Consider the following 18,728-nt stretch of genomic DNA (forward strand, 5'->3'; position numbering starts at 1 on the left):
GTGCTTTAAGTTCGATGCTTTTGGTACATCCATTTATATTATGTGCCATAAATGTACAGTGTCTAGAAAAAGTATTTGCACGTATCTTATCTTCCAATGAGGTTTCCTTACGAGGTTCTACGTTTCATTTTCATAGGATAAAAATTCTGCTAGTCTCATGAAAGTGTTACTAGACGGTACGAAACTTAATAGACTTGTATCTAATTAATATTCATACAGACTAAATAAAATGCTCGAAAACTCCTTATTGAAGAGTTATAAGAGTTCAGAAGTTTTTAATAATCGTTTCGACAGCTACAACAAACGTTCGAAATTTCTTTTTCGAATATTATATTTTATATTATATTATATTTCGAATATATCTTTCGAATATTCCTGCCGCTGTAGAAATAGTAGTAAGTTGATCTTCTGTTCATTTTCACAAACCAAGAACAACTTTCCCTGGAATCTTTCAATGCTTATAATTAGGCTATGAATGTTCATGAAATTATATATATTTATGAATAATTAGAGAAATGGAATCTAAACACAGATTCGTTGCGTTTACTAAATATCGCAGCCATGCTAACTATAATTACACACAGTGTGTAGATTTTTGGATTCTTAAATTCCTCAAAACTGCATAAATATCCCCAGTCTACTTGTCACTCTCCAATAAAGCATTCTCGAGCATAAATTTACTTGATCTCGTTAACGCGCAGTATAAGTTTTGCGCTTATGTATTTTATGTACATTTTAATGGTTTCGCAACTAAGGAATACGGATTAGTCGGTATTGACAATAACCGCACTCACTTATTTGCCATCCTGAGCGACGCACCGACTTAGTTGCCAGCCTGAGCGGCGCAGGACTTACAATTAGCGAAGTAACGGTGACTGTTTCGGTGATCCATACGGTGAAACTTATTTATCTTCTGATAGTTTGCATCTGGTACATCGGATGAGACACGAGAGGAATTAAGCTACGAAAATTTGAAGGCGAGTGGCTTATAAAAATAGTCACGAAGGCTAAAAATGTTCATCGGCGCCTTGAATTTATTTTCACGACACATTCTCGCTTTATTCTTTAGTAATACGATCGAAACAAACGTCGGTAAACAACCAGCGCTCGGTTCAATGTGAAAGCGCATTCTGAAGTAAAACGCAAATGTTCTCGCTTGATTTCCCAATTTCCACCGATATCGCGAGGTTGGAAATGGCGTTAATTACACTGATCCAATAAATGTAGCAGGTGCATCCTTTGATAGGCGAAATTTCGTCCATGAAGGCACGTTTCATCGCGATGTGTACGTTCTCTCCTTTGCCAGTCGGCGTTCACGCCACGGTGCGCGGCGTTAATTCGACGAAAATTCATTAGCGTCGTCTCTCGGAGGAGGTTCGCGTCGACGGCCTGTGAAATCGAGCTCGAATCGTCCCGCGGGTGAAGATTCGATTAACCGCGTCGTGTCGTCATCGTCGCGGCCGCAGACAGCCCGGCGATGCTCTCCATCGCCTCTCGTGAAGCAGTCGTCGCACCTTGGCGAAACTTTCCAAGTCGAAGTCGCCGTTTCTCCCTTTCCGGCGTCTGCTCGCCGCTAATTTCACTCGTTACGGCACAATGTTTGCCCACCTCGTTTCATGGGATTTCCCTCTGACCGTTACCGTGTAAATGAGATTTCAGAGGCGCGCGCGTTGATTGCGGAATTCGTAGAGGCTTTTCGACGTACGGGTTTTTGATGATCGATGTTTGATTCGCTAATTTTTTATTACGAGACTAGGATTGGTTTGGAGGAGGATTTGCGTTTAAAAGGATGGTAAACTCGTTAGGAGGTAATTGATTCCTGAATTTCGGAGATATTCTTGACGATCGACGTTTGATTCGTTCATTTTTTCATCACAGTGTTGCAGATATTTTAGAGCAGGGCGACTTCTGCAAAAATTTTCTGCCAGAGTAAAAGCTTGTTACTAAACGTGGAAGAATTCTGTACTTACGAAAGTGGCTCAAGTCGTACATCTTTCATTTGGAGATATTTAAAGCTTCGCGTTCATCGCATAAACTGTATTCTGTTGCAACGATGCAACGACCAACACAAGTCCACGATTTTTACCACTTTGAATGGCTACATTCGGTCTCTTGTTGTGTGAATGGACGCAACGCAAAATAAGCGATAAACTCATTTTCCTTCACTTAGACTATTTTCATAATCATCGACAACGTTTATGGAATGTTTTGTAATTGATTTCGAATCACCTGACTCGTGTTAAGGGAGAGTCTTCGATGAAACCTTTGATGAGAAAATTAAACAAAACTTTTTGAATACTGGAAATAGCTTTTCAGAAATATGATATAGACAATGGACCTGCTTGGAAGGCTAAATAAAACCATACAATTATCCGTGGCTTTTAACAAAATACCACTGGAGATGAATAAGTGGCTCAGCTATTCTGCTAATTCTGCCTTCAAATAAACATTAGCACCGCATTCAAAAGCACATTCCAACTTGATGCGTACGCGTATAATTCTCCATTGAAACCCAATTTCTGCGAGCCTGTTAACTCTACATAAAACCACGATCGGTAGCTCGTTTGAGTCGATCAAAAGCTTCGTTCCGAAACCAACCTACTCGTAATCGCCACTCAAAATAATTAAGCTAGGCCATGTTTCACCGCAGTCGTATCAGCCTAATCGAAATCCAGGTGCATCGTTCCTCAAAGGAGTCGTAATCATCAAAGTCGAAATATTCGTGACCGAAGCGAAGGCGGTACGTGTCGGCAAAGGAGCTTAAAATTCACGTAAAGTCTTCTCGTCGATGGCCTCGTGACCCACGACCCTGCAGCACGTGATTTCTCACGCACGCCCATTTTCACTGGAATTTCCGCGTTGCTCCGCACACAAACCTCTTGATCCCCCGCTTAAAATCAGGACCCTCGCGATAGGTAAACGTTTGCCGTGGAATCAGCCATGCTCGGCTGTCCGACTTGATGAAACGTTATTTTAATTCTCCGGCATTATATCGTCTCGGATGGCAGTCAGCGATAAATCGCGGAAAAAAGAAAACGCGAATTTTGGATTAGATTTCGAACGGAGATGGATATTTTGAAAGAAACGCGGTTCATTTACATCTGGAAGATTGAAATAACTTACATCCGAGAGAGCTGAAAAGCGATGTAAATGTCAGAAGCGAAGATCTCTAGTAGGAATAAAAATCGCGACTCTGTCAATTTTGCCACTGTTTATCGTTTGCTGTGGACTTTCGGTGTTTATATAATTCGAAGAAAGTATGCGAGTTCGAGTGAAACACGTATACAAGACGAGTCAAATTTGCTTAACTTTCATCTTTTTCAACCAGGATCCGCAGTTGGCAACATCTGGCGAACAAATAATTCATTTGAAGGTTTTGAAAACTATACGAATGAAAAGTTTCGTGTATCGATCGTTATTAATTCTATGATTGAACTCAAGCAACGTCATCATACGAATAATCATAGAAAGCCCTCTGGATTTCACAAACTACGTAACATTGAATCAAGTAACCAACATAATACATCACATCCTAGTTTTCACCATCGCGTACACGAAAATTTGCAGTGTAACTAAGAGTGCAAGTGGAATTAGAAATTATACGAAAAGGGGATGGAACGAAAAAGGTTAGCCGGGCGTTTATAGTGGAAGGAAAGTACGTATTTGGCGATGGTCCAGGGTTGTGTGCACGCTTGGAGTGTCCATTATTCCATTAGCGGTTACCGTGTTAACTCTTTATTGCCCGTCGGTATATGAGCCACCGTTCTTCATTCTCGCCGAGAGGGCGTTTAATGTCCACATTTCCCCGAGATTACCGTAAAACCGTTCTCATCCCGATTATATAGACACCAGTTGTCCCTTTTAGGCCACGCGGAAGCATTTCCGCGCGCATCAAACGCGAAATCTCGAGCTTCAGCTAGTAAACGAAGGAAGAATCGCTGTTCCTGCTGATAGTAGCACGAATGGATAGAGAAGTATCGCGAAATTTCGCGACGAAAGACTGAAATGTTGTTTTAAACAGAGAGACAAATTAAAGAATTTAATGCTTTGGCTTTTTCTTCTTTCTCTCTTTAACATTCAACGTGGCAGGAATATTCTTTTAACATTTCGTGTAATTGATTGCTCGAGTTCTTACTGAAATACTCGACATATAGGAAATATTATTTTCTGATTCTAGCTTCTATATTTATATTCTTTGCAAAATGAAAAATTTGTGTGACGAGTTCTTTACGCAGAAAGAGAATTTGGAAAAAGAGAACGAGTATACTGTACTTGATACTTATCGAAAAGTACAGTACAAACACCGGACAGGAATTTCAATCCTTATAGCATCGATATAACAACTATTTCAGAATTAATTTATCAGATACACCGATGCAAAGATCAAACTATGCAAAAGAAACCGCAGAAAAAAACGAATTGCTGTTGGAATGAGTATTCTTTGATCTCCTTACATTACAATATCTCTAATAAAAGGAAGGAACCGGTGGAAAAGCGAAATAGCGATTTTATTAGTCGGGAAAGCGATTGAATATTGGCAAAATGAACGGGGACGAGATCGTGTCCCTTTGTACACGCGAAAGGGCAGAAATTCTCCGCTGCAATTTGCTTTTTTTATTACGAATTACGTTTTATACGTGTGCAGGCAGGTCCAGGTAAAAGGAGGCGCGATTTCGAAAGGCAAAGCAAAATCGTACGAGCATCGCGAAAGTTGATTAAATGGCTGCTCGTTTTTAGCCGAGAAGGATACGAAGTTAGCCTGGTCGCAGTATATTGCAAAGAAGAATAAAAAAGGGAATAAAAAGAAAAAAAAAAACGTGGCTCTAAATTAAAAATTCATTACCGTGCGAAGGGTAGATAAAACGTGTTCCGACCATATGAAGGATCGTACAAAACTTTCGAATTTCTAAATAATACTTTAATTGAACGACACTTTGAACACTCCCTGCGCTTTTGAATTTTCAAAAATTTCTCAGATGTTGGAAGACAGTCGTTTTTAATATAAATGGAAAATCTAAGCTGAACTAGAAAATGTAATTACAGTTTGACGAAATCGTTTCGAAACTACCGTTTCAGCTTCTACGAGGAAGAAACTTGGGTATTTTCAAATAGTTTTTAATATCAACGGCAATACGACTCGTAAGACTTGTAAAATTTATTTGTGAATCGAACGAGAATGAACACCCTTTGAAAATATGTTCTGCGTTTTCACGAGGATGCAATCTTTGAAAATTTGCGTATAAACAATATGTATGTACGTGTTTTTGATACGAATCGAAATATAAACGGATTGACGGAAGAATATCGTTGTGTCAGACACGGACAGAATTGCTTGGAATTAAATCACGTCAGGTTTTTATTATCGTTTGACGCGTTATTTCATCAACATAATGCATCGATTTGTGTATTATTTTATTTGGTTAAAATCGACTGAACGTAAGAGAGAACGGCAACGATTATTAATTCGTGTTTGTTAACGATGCCGAAGCAATGAAATTACTTCAGTTATACGGTTACCTAACGTGAATTAAATTCATTTAATACGAAATAAACGAGACCAGAACGAAATCTATCTGCGGAGTCCAGAGAAACGAAACATATTGCAATTTACATATCGTTCGAATAAAGTTTACCGCGCCGTGTATAAATTTCAATATGCAAAAATGGCCAAACCAACTCGTATTATCTTTCTTTTGCAATTTATTCAGGGTGTTCGGGATTACGGCCAGTACAGTGATTCCGGAACCACGTAAATTTACCAGAAGGTTTGTATTCTTTTTGACAAATGGCAAGAAGTTTAATTTTTCCAGGATAATATTTTAATAATAAAACGTACACGAAATCGACATACGTGGCATCGGTAAAGCGAATAATTGTACGTCAAATGGATATAATAATAACTTTTGTAAAATTGATATTACATTTAGGAGATGTATTTGAATATTTTAGATCAATTATCGCACTGAATTAATTTCCCTTGATTCGATATCAAGCTTTTGAAAGCGGAATGAAAATTTTAATATTATTATTGGTCATTAATTTCGTGATAATGTTATATACGATATAATGTGTAATTAATATTAATATAAGGTAATAATTATCAGTAATGTTTATGAAATATGCATTTTAAAGATTGCTATAACGATCATGTAAATTTATTGAAAAATAATTAGGAACCAAATGATGTATTAACGCAACTTTGATATTAATCGGTCAGTGTCATCTGAGATTGGTCATCGTTAAAACTCTCACTGATTCGATGACGCAATTTCATGCAATCGACGAACATAAAAAGTCTTTTGCATCGTTAAACGGACATCGGAATATGAAAATGACGGTCGCGATGATTCATGAATTTTTTATACACTCGTGAAAACGAGACACCGAAATATTATTTCTTACGTGTGTAAAAATTTCTTTATTTCATAAAGTACCGTAAATATTCCTGAAATTGAAACGGACATAATTTCGAAATAGTATCCATGTTGAATATTTCTCATCCTTTCAAAAGCGTTTAATTAGGAAATATGTCCGAGCAATAGTCATACTGTCAGTTTCCTAAATTTGCGTTAAAAAAAGCTTCGAATTCAACGAGATCTAAATGAATGTTTTCAAAGCGTAGCTGTTACAATTTCGTTTCATCTCATTTTTTTTATTTTTCCGAAAGCTCAAGAGACCATAGTTTTCACGCTAGAACATTCCGATAGGAACAAATAGCGTTCAATAACTCTTCGTTAATCAAGTTTCCATTTTCGAAGCGAAGCTTTACGCAGCTGCCTATTTTATTTCGTCTCTTTTTCTCTCTTTCTCTGTAGGACCATGGATCATGTTTGCATAAAGTACGCGGTAAGAAACAGCGAAACGATCGTTCTCGTTCTTTGCAATCTGCAAAGTTATAAACGTGCGTTTAATAAAATCGTTAATCGGTAGTATACGGATAATTTAATGAAAGTCGAATGAAAAATTCCGTATTTATAGAAATGTATTTCATATATCGAGGATTTATAACAACTAGATCGTAATAGAAACGGATTGGCTGATAAAAAATGCCACTGAATGCAAATACGTACTAAAACATTCGTATTTTTAACAGAATAAATATAACACACCAAGCAATTAAGTTTAGTGTCGATACTAGAGTGGCAAATATTTAACACGAAAATCATTCGATCGTGAACTACTCAGAATTTAAATAAATATTCCAACGAATTCCCGATTGTTTGCACAAGTCTGACGCTTTTCACCCTGCATAGCTGTAAAGTAAATAAAACACATTTTATTTTCGTGTTTTATTTGAAAAAGTTTTGTCCCACGATATTTTTAAACACGATCAATTTTATCTTCAAAACACGTATTACTTGTGCAATGTAGAATTTTGGAAATATCACAAGTTCAAATATATTCCATTTCTCGCTGTTAAAAAGTACTCGCAATAATCTTTTTGGCGATTGAAACTTTTAAAACTAAAAATAATCTGCTCTTTTTTATTTCTACTTTATTTAACAGGAATTTAGAAATGACGTGAAACAAGCGTAAAAAATCATTTGAGAAGGAAATTAAAAAAAAGAGAAGAAAGGATTACGTACGTGACCTCTGAAACAAAAAACGAAAAACCTGAATGCGACACGTATAGCCATATATACCAATATTCCTCAAAGTTGGAATTGTATCGTTCGTTTTCATTTCTGTATCTACCTGTGCCATCGAATCTTTAAAAAAGTATTTTTTTCGAAATAGTCGTGTTCGGTGCGAAGAACTAGCCTACAAAAAAGAAAAAAAAAATAAAAAATAAAAAAAAGAACAAAGAATCATCCCGTTACCAGAAATTACTCGTATATAAAATACTCGTCGAAAGAAGGAAATTGACGATAGAAAGCGTCGCGAAGTCTCAGGGAAAACATTCACGCTCGTTAACTCCATTATTCGAAAGAAGGGACACAAGTGGCCATCTCTTGTTCGCCCTGGAATCAGGAAGCGAAAGGGAGGAAGGAAACTTTTAGCACGCGTGTAAAAAGAACAATATTGACCCTCGTTTCGCGAACTTTCCTCAAATTAGGGAGCAGAAACGGAAACAGAAGAGAAACACAGGGTACAAAGAGGAGGCTTAAGGCACGAGCTACGAATAAAGAGACGAGTCACTCGTCTCTCTCTCTCTCTCTCTCTCTCTCTCTTTTCTATCCAAAGTAAAAGAAAAGTCTCGATTTACTTTCATTCTCTCTCTCGACTACTGTCGGAGCTGTTGCACGCGCGTTTTAGCGCTTCCCTCTCGAACGTTCCCGATTGTTTTTCCAATCTGCCTTACACCGAGTCTCATGCAGATTCGAAATCTTTCGTTTCGCTTTGTTTTCTCTTTCCTACGCTTGTCTCTTCCCACGACTTTCTTTGCCCTTTCTTTCTCTTCTCGTGCTCAGCCTGCCGAAGCCAGCATCGACTTATTTTCTTAGCGACTCGGACCGCTTCCTTCGATTGCCCCGTGTTCCGTTGTTGCGAGAATGTCTCGCGTTTCCAACCGACAGGATTTCAAGTTTGGGAAACTCGCAATTGCACCGCGAACGTTTCATTTCGGGAGCTGGATACGCTTCTGCAGCAACGTTGCTGGAGTTTCTTTTTTCTTCTTCTTCTTCTTTTTAAGAAATAGCTGTCTGGCACACAGAAAGTACGTTTTTAAGAGGGGAAATGGTCGACGTAGAAGGAAAACGGAGAAGAATATTTTGTGGTTATTGTTATCTTGTCATGTTTGACTTACGGTCCTTTTATATTTCTGACGGTAGTTTTTCAATTTCTCTTCTGACCACTTAACCTTTTACACTGGTGTCGTAACACGAACCATAACTTCATTCACGCCAGTACGACGACACAGTTAATTTGCATCACAACCGAAAGCGTGCAACTCCATTGCGAGTGTAATTTGCATCTCTACATGTCGTAATAACCGTTGGTGTGAAAATTATTATTCGGTTTTGTCTCTGTCGATAAAAGATGGGAAGGAATGGGACGTTACCTTTGAAGAAGTAAAACTTTCAAAGCGAAAGTTTCTCTGTAAGAATATATAGCAGCTTTGCCATACGTATCAAAAACTTCTTAGAGCGCAGAGGCTTGGAAAGAGTAGCACACGGCATACCATCGAACAAATTTCCAGATCCAACTTCCCTCTCCGACTTACTCGGCAACGAAACTACCTGTAAATTCGAAAATATCTCGATTCCTGACATTCGCTACGATATCGATACCAGCTAGAATCGAGAACATTGTGGCGTTTCGAAATGGAAGCTCTCGAAGGCGGCAAGTGTGTCCATTACAGCGTGGCTTTAACAAGGGTTGAAAATCCCTTGTTGAAAGTGGAAGGCGAATAAACAGGGACACGCGACCGAGATGTTATCCTGGGTGTGGCGGTGCAAAGTAACCTAGCGAAACATGGAAGGGACTGCGGCAATAAAAGGAATAGAAAAGAGCGAAATAGAATAAAAAGCTGGAAATACAAACTTTCGAAAATGTAATCTCACGCTTGCCGTTCTGGAAATTCACCGGTGAAAATCCTTTTCTTCGCGTGACTGGTTCACCAGCCAGGAACCGGTTGTCGGTGTTTACAAGGAAACGCGGTTAACAGGATCGATTCGATGCAGTTCCTAAAGTTGCGGCTCGCCAGGAGGTGTGTACACGGATCTATGCGAAACGGTGAAGAGAAATGCTGACAATTGTCGTGAAATACAGGTTTATGGAAATAGAGATTGTAGAACTGATTATTTTGTCGCGAGGGTGAGAAGCGACCTAATTTCACACATTCGGTTCGCCGAAGATTTTAGGTGACTGTACTCTTGGTCGAATTCCTAATCTCGGAATGAAAATGCGATAGAATTTTATTCGACGTAGAATTTGAACTTTGAATTTGAACTTTGAATTTTCGAAGCATCGAGTTTTCAAGCGTTGAAAATAATTTGGTATTGTTTCGATCGGTAATACGATTTTGAAATCGAGCAGTTTTGCAACTCTCGATATAAGACTTTGCGAGTAGGATAACAGGCTGATTAGAGTCTAATGCTGTGAAAATGAAATATGATATTTAATACGATACGATAATACGCGTAGTACGGTCGTTCGAAATAGGTAATTTCGATTCTGTTGCTATAGGATATTAAATAAATGAATAGTTATGTGATTGAAAATTAACCTACGAGTAACTTTATCACATAATCGCGTACATTTCAATTTACACGCGATTAACTTCAAGCACAAAAACAGAGCAGTCAACGTTACCTCCATTACAAATAATTAATTGCTATCACTCCCATGTATTCCCCGTTACATACGCGTAAATTATTATAATCGTGCCGTTTACAATTAACTTAATAACAAAATGCGATAATAATATTCACATGCCGTTAATTTTAGGCTTAACCGATTAAATATCGCGCTATAAATTTATTGAAATTGTTGAGTATACAAATGTAAAGTGTTAGAAATGCACAGGAATCCGATAGTTTAAAAATTGTCTTCCAAAAATTCAAATTCCATAGATTAAGATTCTTACAAACTGTGCTAGACTCGAAATCGAAAAAACTCACAAAGATGTTTCAGTTTCTTGTAGAAAAACCTAAGGTTCTAAAGAATTCCCATCCAAGATTTTCCAAATTGTATACCTCAGAAAGATCTGTATTTCTTGAAACTAAGCCAATATCGACCACAAACTGTATCCAACGACGATAAACGTTTCGTCCTCGGCATCGCTAGCGCGTTTATTCGGTTCGTTTGGTCAAAATTCCATCGATAAAGCTCAATTTATGAAGAATCGGCCAAGTATCCAACGTATATATCGGCGAACACAATGGCAACGGATCGAAGTGCAAACGATTGGTCTCCAATCGTGGGATTATTATATTGTCAACAATCGGACGGAACGATTTCTCGTCGCAAGCCACCTCGTTTCTTCGTTCACGGCTGCGACACCCCCATTTTCCGGTAAAATGGAGGGAACCGTTGTGTCTGGAGTAGCCACACGTGTCTGCCAGGGAGGGAAAAGTGTCTGTTAGAACGAACGAACGACTGCCAGAAACGTACGTGGCGAAGTGGTTCGTTCGGTTTTTAGTGGCCGTTACCATCGACGACACTTCACGCGTCTGAGAAAGAAAGAGAGGAAGGGTTTTTCCACGTGGACGGCTCGAGGAAAATCCTCGATCGATGTAACTGGATAGAAATTGTTTTCTTTTGACTGGCTGGAAATACGCCGTGGATAATGGTCCCTCGGTACGTGGCGTTTCTTGAGTTTTCTGAAGTTCGTGAAGTCTCTGGGTTTGCGATAGAAGAGGATATTGATGTGTGTTTGTGAAAGAAAGGGAGCAAGTGAATTTCCACTGTGTGTATGCATCTCGTGTGTTTTGGGCGCCGTTAAAGAAATATAGTTGGAAAAGACTTTGTTCTCAGATGGAATAAGAGTAATATATGTGTAATGAAGATTACAACTTAATATCGCGAGATGTTCTAAATTGCCTACTATAAATCTAATGGTAATACCACAGTCTGATGTAAACCAACATCGTTGATACGTCAGGAATTACCTGCCTTGCATCACGCACAAGTTCCATTATGATACATTTACTCGAAAATAGTTAACGTTGCCACTTAATCATCTTTTACTGAACCTTCGAAATCTAAATGTAACAATCTACTACTGAGACACGTGGTAGCAATATCTTTAATTCTACTCGAACGTACTGGGTATGGGAAGAACGTACGAGGAAAAGTGATATATTAATATACTCAAATTTGGCTAATTTCGGACCGAACAAGAGTAAATATAGAATAAACGCTTTTCGCAAGATGCTTTATTTAGCAAAATAAATTTTATTATCATCAGGCCAGTTCTTAACTAAATGTTTTCAAACTCTATTCGCTTGAAAATGTCGCCTTAAACGAACAAATTTTATTTTACATTCGTGATTTATTCTTACACGTATAACTTTCTTAGCCAAGTTTAAACATACTCGATAAATTTTCAAACTCGATTTCCTCAGAAATTTTCCATTTATTTTTTCACCTACGATCACTCTGTATGCAACTGTACTATCAGTTACGTATTACCTTCTACAAACGAATATAGCGTACAAATACTTTTTGCAGCCACTGTATACAATTGCACGCTGTATAGCGACAGATTTTTTTCTATAAAAAAGCTCCTGCCAATTTCCTGCTCTTCGTCATATTTCCATCTCCAAAGGAATTCTCTGTACATATTCTACCAGTAAAGCAGCAACAATCACGCCTAGATTTCCAGAAACATATTCAACCTGTCTTCGTTCACCCGGTCATCCAGATACATCGAGAAGGCGCCCATTGCCTTTTCGCAAATCCTTGGAACCGCATCGAACGTGCACACGCATATAGTGGCGGCTCGAAGCGAGCTTTCTCGCGAAGCTTTTCGCTTCCAGGATCTTTCCTTTTCACCGCTCCTCTCAGACCTCACTTTCATCGTCCCGTCGTGTGTAACTATCTCGAATTCTGCGCTCGATCCCCCGATACGATATAGTCGGTCGACGACTACGACGACTTCAGACAATTTCCGAGATTGCGTGCACCGCGAAAGTTTTCCCGGCGAGCCGCAAACACGGCCGCTTATCGCGAACAATTCTGATTCGTGTCGCGATACGCGTCTCCCTGTCTCTCAGCAGGGCTGCGTAACCGCGGCAGAGAGTTTGAGAACAGAGAAAGGAAATGATTACTCTCCGCCGAAATTGCTCTTCAGGCCAGTATCTCGCCGACGATTCTTTGGAAAGTAATCGATTTACAACACGGAAGAATATCGTCGCGATTGGAAAATTTATACAAGGAAAGGGAATTTCATTAACATTGCCAACATCTACTTTTTATTTGCAACAAGTTGGTCGTGATTCTTGTTCGCCTCGCGGATACTTACTTTCTGTGATACATTAATTAACATGTTGATGTTACTTCAATAAGCAGATAAATCTTTCCATTAGAAGAATCTACCCATTGTTGTCTTTCTTTTTTTTTCAATAGAAGAAGTTACGATATTGTTACGACGTTTAATTATAATTTCTGATTTTAATAACGAGCGATTAAGAAATGGAACAAGGTGCAATGTCAGAACTACCAAACGAAATTTTTTCAAAATTGTTGGTATTAATTTTTGATGTTAAGACTATTTGCGTGTAAAAATTCACAAACACGGTATCGACGTCGAATATGCAGGAACCATCAGTCGGATATAATGCTCGATTAAAGAGGATTTATTACTCCTTGTTGTATAACGCGGAATCGTGTAAGCTCATTGTAACCATGTTCTCCTATGTCTCATAGACGGTTAAAGTAGGTCAGGCTGCTATTCTAATATTTCACATGCGAACGCTAAATCACGTATCGATCAGAGGGATCCGCTGAAGGCAGAACTCGCTTTTCTATCGTCCCGTTCTAATTAAACGTCGCATGATATTATGTTCAACACGCGAAATACAATGTGTTCCATTTGCACGAAATACGATGAAATTCGTCGATACTACGTAATTTTTCTATTACGTACATTTGCTTGTGTAAAAAAGGACGAGAAGAAGGAATGCAAGATAAAAGGACTACTACGAGTATTAAAGTTTATACGAAAGATCGAAACCAAATTGTCAAAATGAAAACCAAATTGTCGTCATTCGTACGTGATCATTCAAACTAATTAAATTCCTCGGGGAAATGTCATGGATTTCAATAAAACGACCACATTTCACAGCACAAAGGAATATACTATTATGATTAATTATGATATCCGTCCATTTTCACGATCGATCATTTCCGCGGTATTTCGGTGATCGAAGAAATATTATATATTTAAACAAATATTCCAGATATCCTAAAATTATGAAATCAATATATCGTAACAAACAAATCTCGTTATACTTTATCGATAAATGATACTTTGATAAACAAAACGTTGTTTTCTACGAAACTTTTATTCTTCGCTTCTTTGAAATCCTCTCGGAACTCGTCCGGATGGTCTTGTAAGATACTTCAAGAAGGATCTGGATCCTGATCGCAAAATTATCGCGCGATTGCGCTCGCGACACGCATCTGATACGCATTAAACTTGCAAAACCTTGTTAACACGACACTGTATTCGTAGGTGCATCAGGATTCGCGCGCATCCGCTCGTGGGACGCGAGTTGCGTCGTCGCCGAGAAATTCGTAATTCAGTCGTGTGATCACCCGGGCTTGTTTAATTGAAATACGCCAACAAAATTGCCCGTCTCTCGGGCACCCTATGAAGCGGAATTTAATCTCATTGCCGACGCGACTAGTCGCGTATTATCCGCGTAACGAGCCGCGGAATGAAACAATTTCGTTCCACCAAGGTGGAATCGCCTGGGGCTTACACGCCCTTCCGCTGGATTTCGTTTAGGTTTAGACGAGCCTGCGAGCATATTATCGTCTTCTATCGCCTCCAATATTCGATATTAATGGATCGACGGAATAAGTCAGAAGTCTATTTATGATTCAAATCGAATCGAATGACTTGAAGCACTGATCGATCAACGATCGTATTAGGATGCGATTGGATGATTCCAAATAGAACTCGGGAACGAATTTCTATTTCTATTTAGGTACGAAGATTTATTTAGAAACCCCGTTGCTAGTTATGTTGAAGATAGAAAATAATTATATAATAGAAACTTGAATCGACGTGGTTAGCTATTGAAAACTTAAACGATGGTAATTATTTAATAATACTAAAGTAGAGTAAAATGTAAATATATAGATTAAAATAAATTAAATAATTAAATGAATTAAAGGTTAGAAGTAGTAAAGTAATCTATCATTGAATAATTAATCGAATCGAAGAACAATTTCTGAGCTATCCATTCGATAGCTCAGAAATTAACCTACTCCGTCAGCCACAAGTATTAAGATATCAATTTATTCCACTGATTGGAAAATTCTATCGAACTTCACCTTGTATAATATTTTAATTATGTTAACGAAATAATATATTTATGATAAAATACATGGAAATTAAAAGAGTGTATACTAAACGTTAGTGAATATTCTAATACCTTCCTGCCAATCATATGTGGAAGAATATCGTAACACTGTTGTACCTTTCTTGTGCGAGGGAATCGTTTGAAGAGCGTTTTCAAGCTTTGTTGTTGATTAATTAAATTCGTTAAGCCGAATTGGTATACCCTCAAACGCCTGTTGCCATAGTATAATCAAAAGTTTCACCGCAAACGAAATTTCCTTGGATGATTTACTTTGGTTAATGAAATCCCGGCCGGGTGATGTATTACTCAATTACTTCGAGTAAGTTAATTTATGGGTGTATCTCCTCCCACACGTTGCTTTACTACACCGCAAATATGTCTTTAGTAAATATTTCGTGGCGTTCACGATTTTGTCGTTGTAAATCTTCTTCGATGCGAGACGTTCTATTAAGCCTTTCTAATCTGTCGTCAACCCTACCTTGTCCCTTCGCGAGCCTCGAAAATACAAATTGCTGATTTTTGCGTTAATTAAGGTCGAAAGTTCGTAAGGAAGCAAGTTTCTCCATCAGCCAGATTTTAACTGAATTAATAAAAGTTTCAACGTGAGACGACTGATTAATCGAGTTTGTACTTCTTATCGTGTTCCACTGCGTAACCCTGTTTCGAGGATACTTTATCAATCCCTTGAAACTTGCTATTTTAACGACGCGTCACTGTTAAATCGCTTATCGAATTTGCAGAAAGTACGAAGTGAGAAATCATTGAAATTCACACTAAAATTGGATTTCACCTTGTCGGTAAATTATCTTCCAATTAAATATAAAAACTTAAATAGTTGTTCGGGTCGACGAGGTTTGCTCATTGGCGGTATTTAATTGAAACAGCGGAAATAATTTTTTAATTGTCGGTACAATCTCCTTTCCGAACGATATTTTATTCGTATTGCATCGTGAGCAAAGAAAAATTTGTTAAACGATCTAATTTTCAAAGAGATACGTATCTTTCACTTTCTCCGATTTAATCAAGATTATTCATTGCGTTATTCTATTTTATACATAGCCAGAGAACGCGAACAATTGCGTGATCGAACGTCTCTTTAAGGTTTCCCACGTTAAACGAAGGCAGGGTAACGAAAGGCCGATAATTGTAGAGAGAATCGATTACTAAATAACACAGGAAAACAGGAAGTTGAACCGAACAAAATAACCAGTTCTTTCTCGGAATCGTGTTTTATTCTTTGCTAGACTATTTTATTTGCCAAACATGTTTCCTATTCCATTACCGCCGCCTTCGCTTCCTCCTTAAGATGTCTGACCTAATACGTTCCTGTTTCACTGCACGCAGAGAAATCGATATTTCAGTTTTCACACTAGCTTCACCGAATAATAACTATGGAATTAATGTTTCCTCCGAGTAATCCGGAACCATTTATAACAAATATTCACGTTTAAACTATATTTCAGATCGAACCTAAATCTTTCGAATATTCCACTAATCGCCTAATTGTTATTTTATGTTTCAGGTGAAACTATGCGGTGATATCCGAAGGAATTCAACCAGAGAACATACATATCAACTCATATCGTCTCTATCGAACGACCACAAACATCGACCAAACTAACAAAGCATATCAAAGCAAGATGGAGGCTCAGCGATGATTCTGCCTCGTTCAAGGCATATCAAATGTCGATGGAGCGTGATCGACGAAACTCTTCGTCATATTCTGTCTTAATTAAACCTTCCCATAAACCTTACACCGAATTAACAAACAATTAAATCGACCTGTCCGAAGAAACTATCCCTGCTCTTCGTAACCAAGAAAACTTGAAAGAAGACAAGATAGAACAGAGTGAGAGGATGTTGCTGAGGTAACGCGACCTCTCGAGCCGGCTGAACAGCGATCTTTAATCGAACCGTGCTCGAACAACGAAGGTATAGCAGGTGAAGAAGAGCTGTGGATACTAAACAGGCCCAGGTCCATAGGCTGAGAGTCAAGCATGGGTTTCCCCAGGAGGAGATCCCTGTGGTTGAAAGTGGCCATTCTAGCCACGGCGGTCTGGGTTACCGTGTGCTTCCTCCTGTACACGGAGGACCGTGCCAACGCAGCTGTACAGGGTTTGGCACCGTCCGGCGTCGCGGCGCCTCAAATGGCCAATGGTTTCGTACCGGCAGCAGCGGCTCTCAGGAAAGAGACGCCGTTCAACGCGCAGCCCAAGGCAAAGGTTCAAGCCGGCCCGGAGCAAGGTAATTAATCGCTTGTTTATGCAAAAATGGGATGAAACGGAGATTTATTTATTTATTATTTTGAGACGAGAGGAGAAATTCGGTGTGCGTGGTCAGCGAAAAATAAAGGGTTTAATGGAGTGGAAACGGAGGTCAGGGTTTGGTTTAGGAGAGGAATGTTGGGCGAGGAATTTGAAACCTTCAGATTCCTGTTGAGTATTATAACGCCATATACGGAAGGTTCCGTCGGCTCAGGTTTACGCCACGATCGACTCACTCGCTATTTTTCAGAAATGGAATTTTAACGTTACGAATGTTAGTGCTGCCCACTCAGAATAATTTAACGCGAGCAATTTAATGGAGTTGGAATAACGTGTGTTCTTAACTTCTCTTCTACGTGTCTCAAACTACGTGTTTCCGCGACACTACTCGCGCCCTCTCGAACATTCCACAGGGGTGTGCGTTCCACCACCTCGACGCACATCCCCAGGTAGCGCTGCACCTCGGTCGCCTTCCAAGACTACAACGCGCGATGAGAAGGAAGATACAAGGTATTAAGAATACTGAAATAGCGCATTTTCGGTTGAATCTCAATCGTACCTCGGAGAATCTCAGTCATACCTCGGAGAATTCCGATCGTACCTCAGTAGAAATCCAATCATACCTCGGAAGAGTCCAGTTAAATCGCTATTTCTCTGTACATCTCTTCACGCATCGCGAAACCGTTTAAGTATCGTTATACTCGTAAGATAGCGTCATACACATACCACTAGTGCGTAAATACCTATCGGTTCTATCTCCTTCAATTGCGCATCACGATGATGAACAAAATTGGCTACAATTCTTGACCGAACGCGCACCCTTTCGCTCGATTCTACAGTTCCTTCGTCAATTCTTCGTTTTTAGTATCTAATATCGTGTATTCTTCTGCTATTACGAATCTTCTCTGTATCTTGGTATAGGTTTGGCAATGCATAGCGTCCAAACTCGTGTCCGCATAATTCCTGTTTCTGTCGTTTCTCAAACCTTCTCTTCACAGTTTCACTTCTTCTTCCTCGCCTTTCTTCCTTCAATCATATTTAAACATACTTATTTTCTTCCTAGACACCTTCTGTCTTCTATCGAATCCTCCACCCACCGTTATCCGTACCAAACTCCGTCTGGCTAGTATTACCTCCTTGCGTCGTGAAATTATCGTCGCAAATATAACTGGAGGATAAAAAGAGCTGTATCTTTTCTGGGTCCCTTGGCGGCATTCAGTCGGAACAAAGAACGGCCGACGTACAAAAGGTTGCAACCGGAATTTCGAAAGAGAGCCGAAGGAAAAGATGGGAGGGAGGTTGATGCACGAGGGTAGTTTCACTGCGGCGAAGTTCGTAGCGGCCTGCACGCCGCTCTAAAGCAATTTGTCGTGCTCTTTATTGCCGCATCGCGCACACCGGGGCCTGGCTCGCTCGGCCAGGATGAAATTATTTCCAGGACGAGGGCAAGGCGGCGCGAGGAGAAACTGGGTGAACTCTCGAGCCCCGC

General features: G+C 39.2%; 1 protein-coding gene across 4 annotated transcripts in view; it reads left to right on the forward strand.

Annotated features, from left to right (window-relative positions):
* Positions 1–18,728, forward strand: part of LOC132911076 (putative polypeptide N-acetylgalactosaminyltransferase 9) — a 297,826-nt gene that overhangs the window by 191,345 nt on the left and 87,753 nt on the right. For all 4 annotated transcript variants that reach the window (XM_060967466.1, XM_060967462.1, XM_060967465.1 and 1 more), the window contains one exon: positions 16,498–17,219. In XM_060967466.1, the coding sequence (XP_060823449.1) occupies positions 16,973–17,219 (247 nt within the window). In that variant the 5' untranslated portion in view covers positions 16,498–16,972. The remainder of the gene's footprint in view (positions 1–16,497; positions 17,220–18,728) is intronic.

Source organism: Bombus pascuorum, chromosome 10 (assembly GCF_905332965.1).
Source record: "Bombus pascuorum chromosome 10, iyBomPasc1.1, whole genome shotgun sequence".
NCBI classification, from domain to species: Eukaryota; Metazoa; Arthropoda; class Insecta; order Hymenoptera; family Apidae; genus Bombus; species Bombus pascuorum.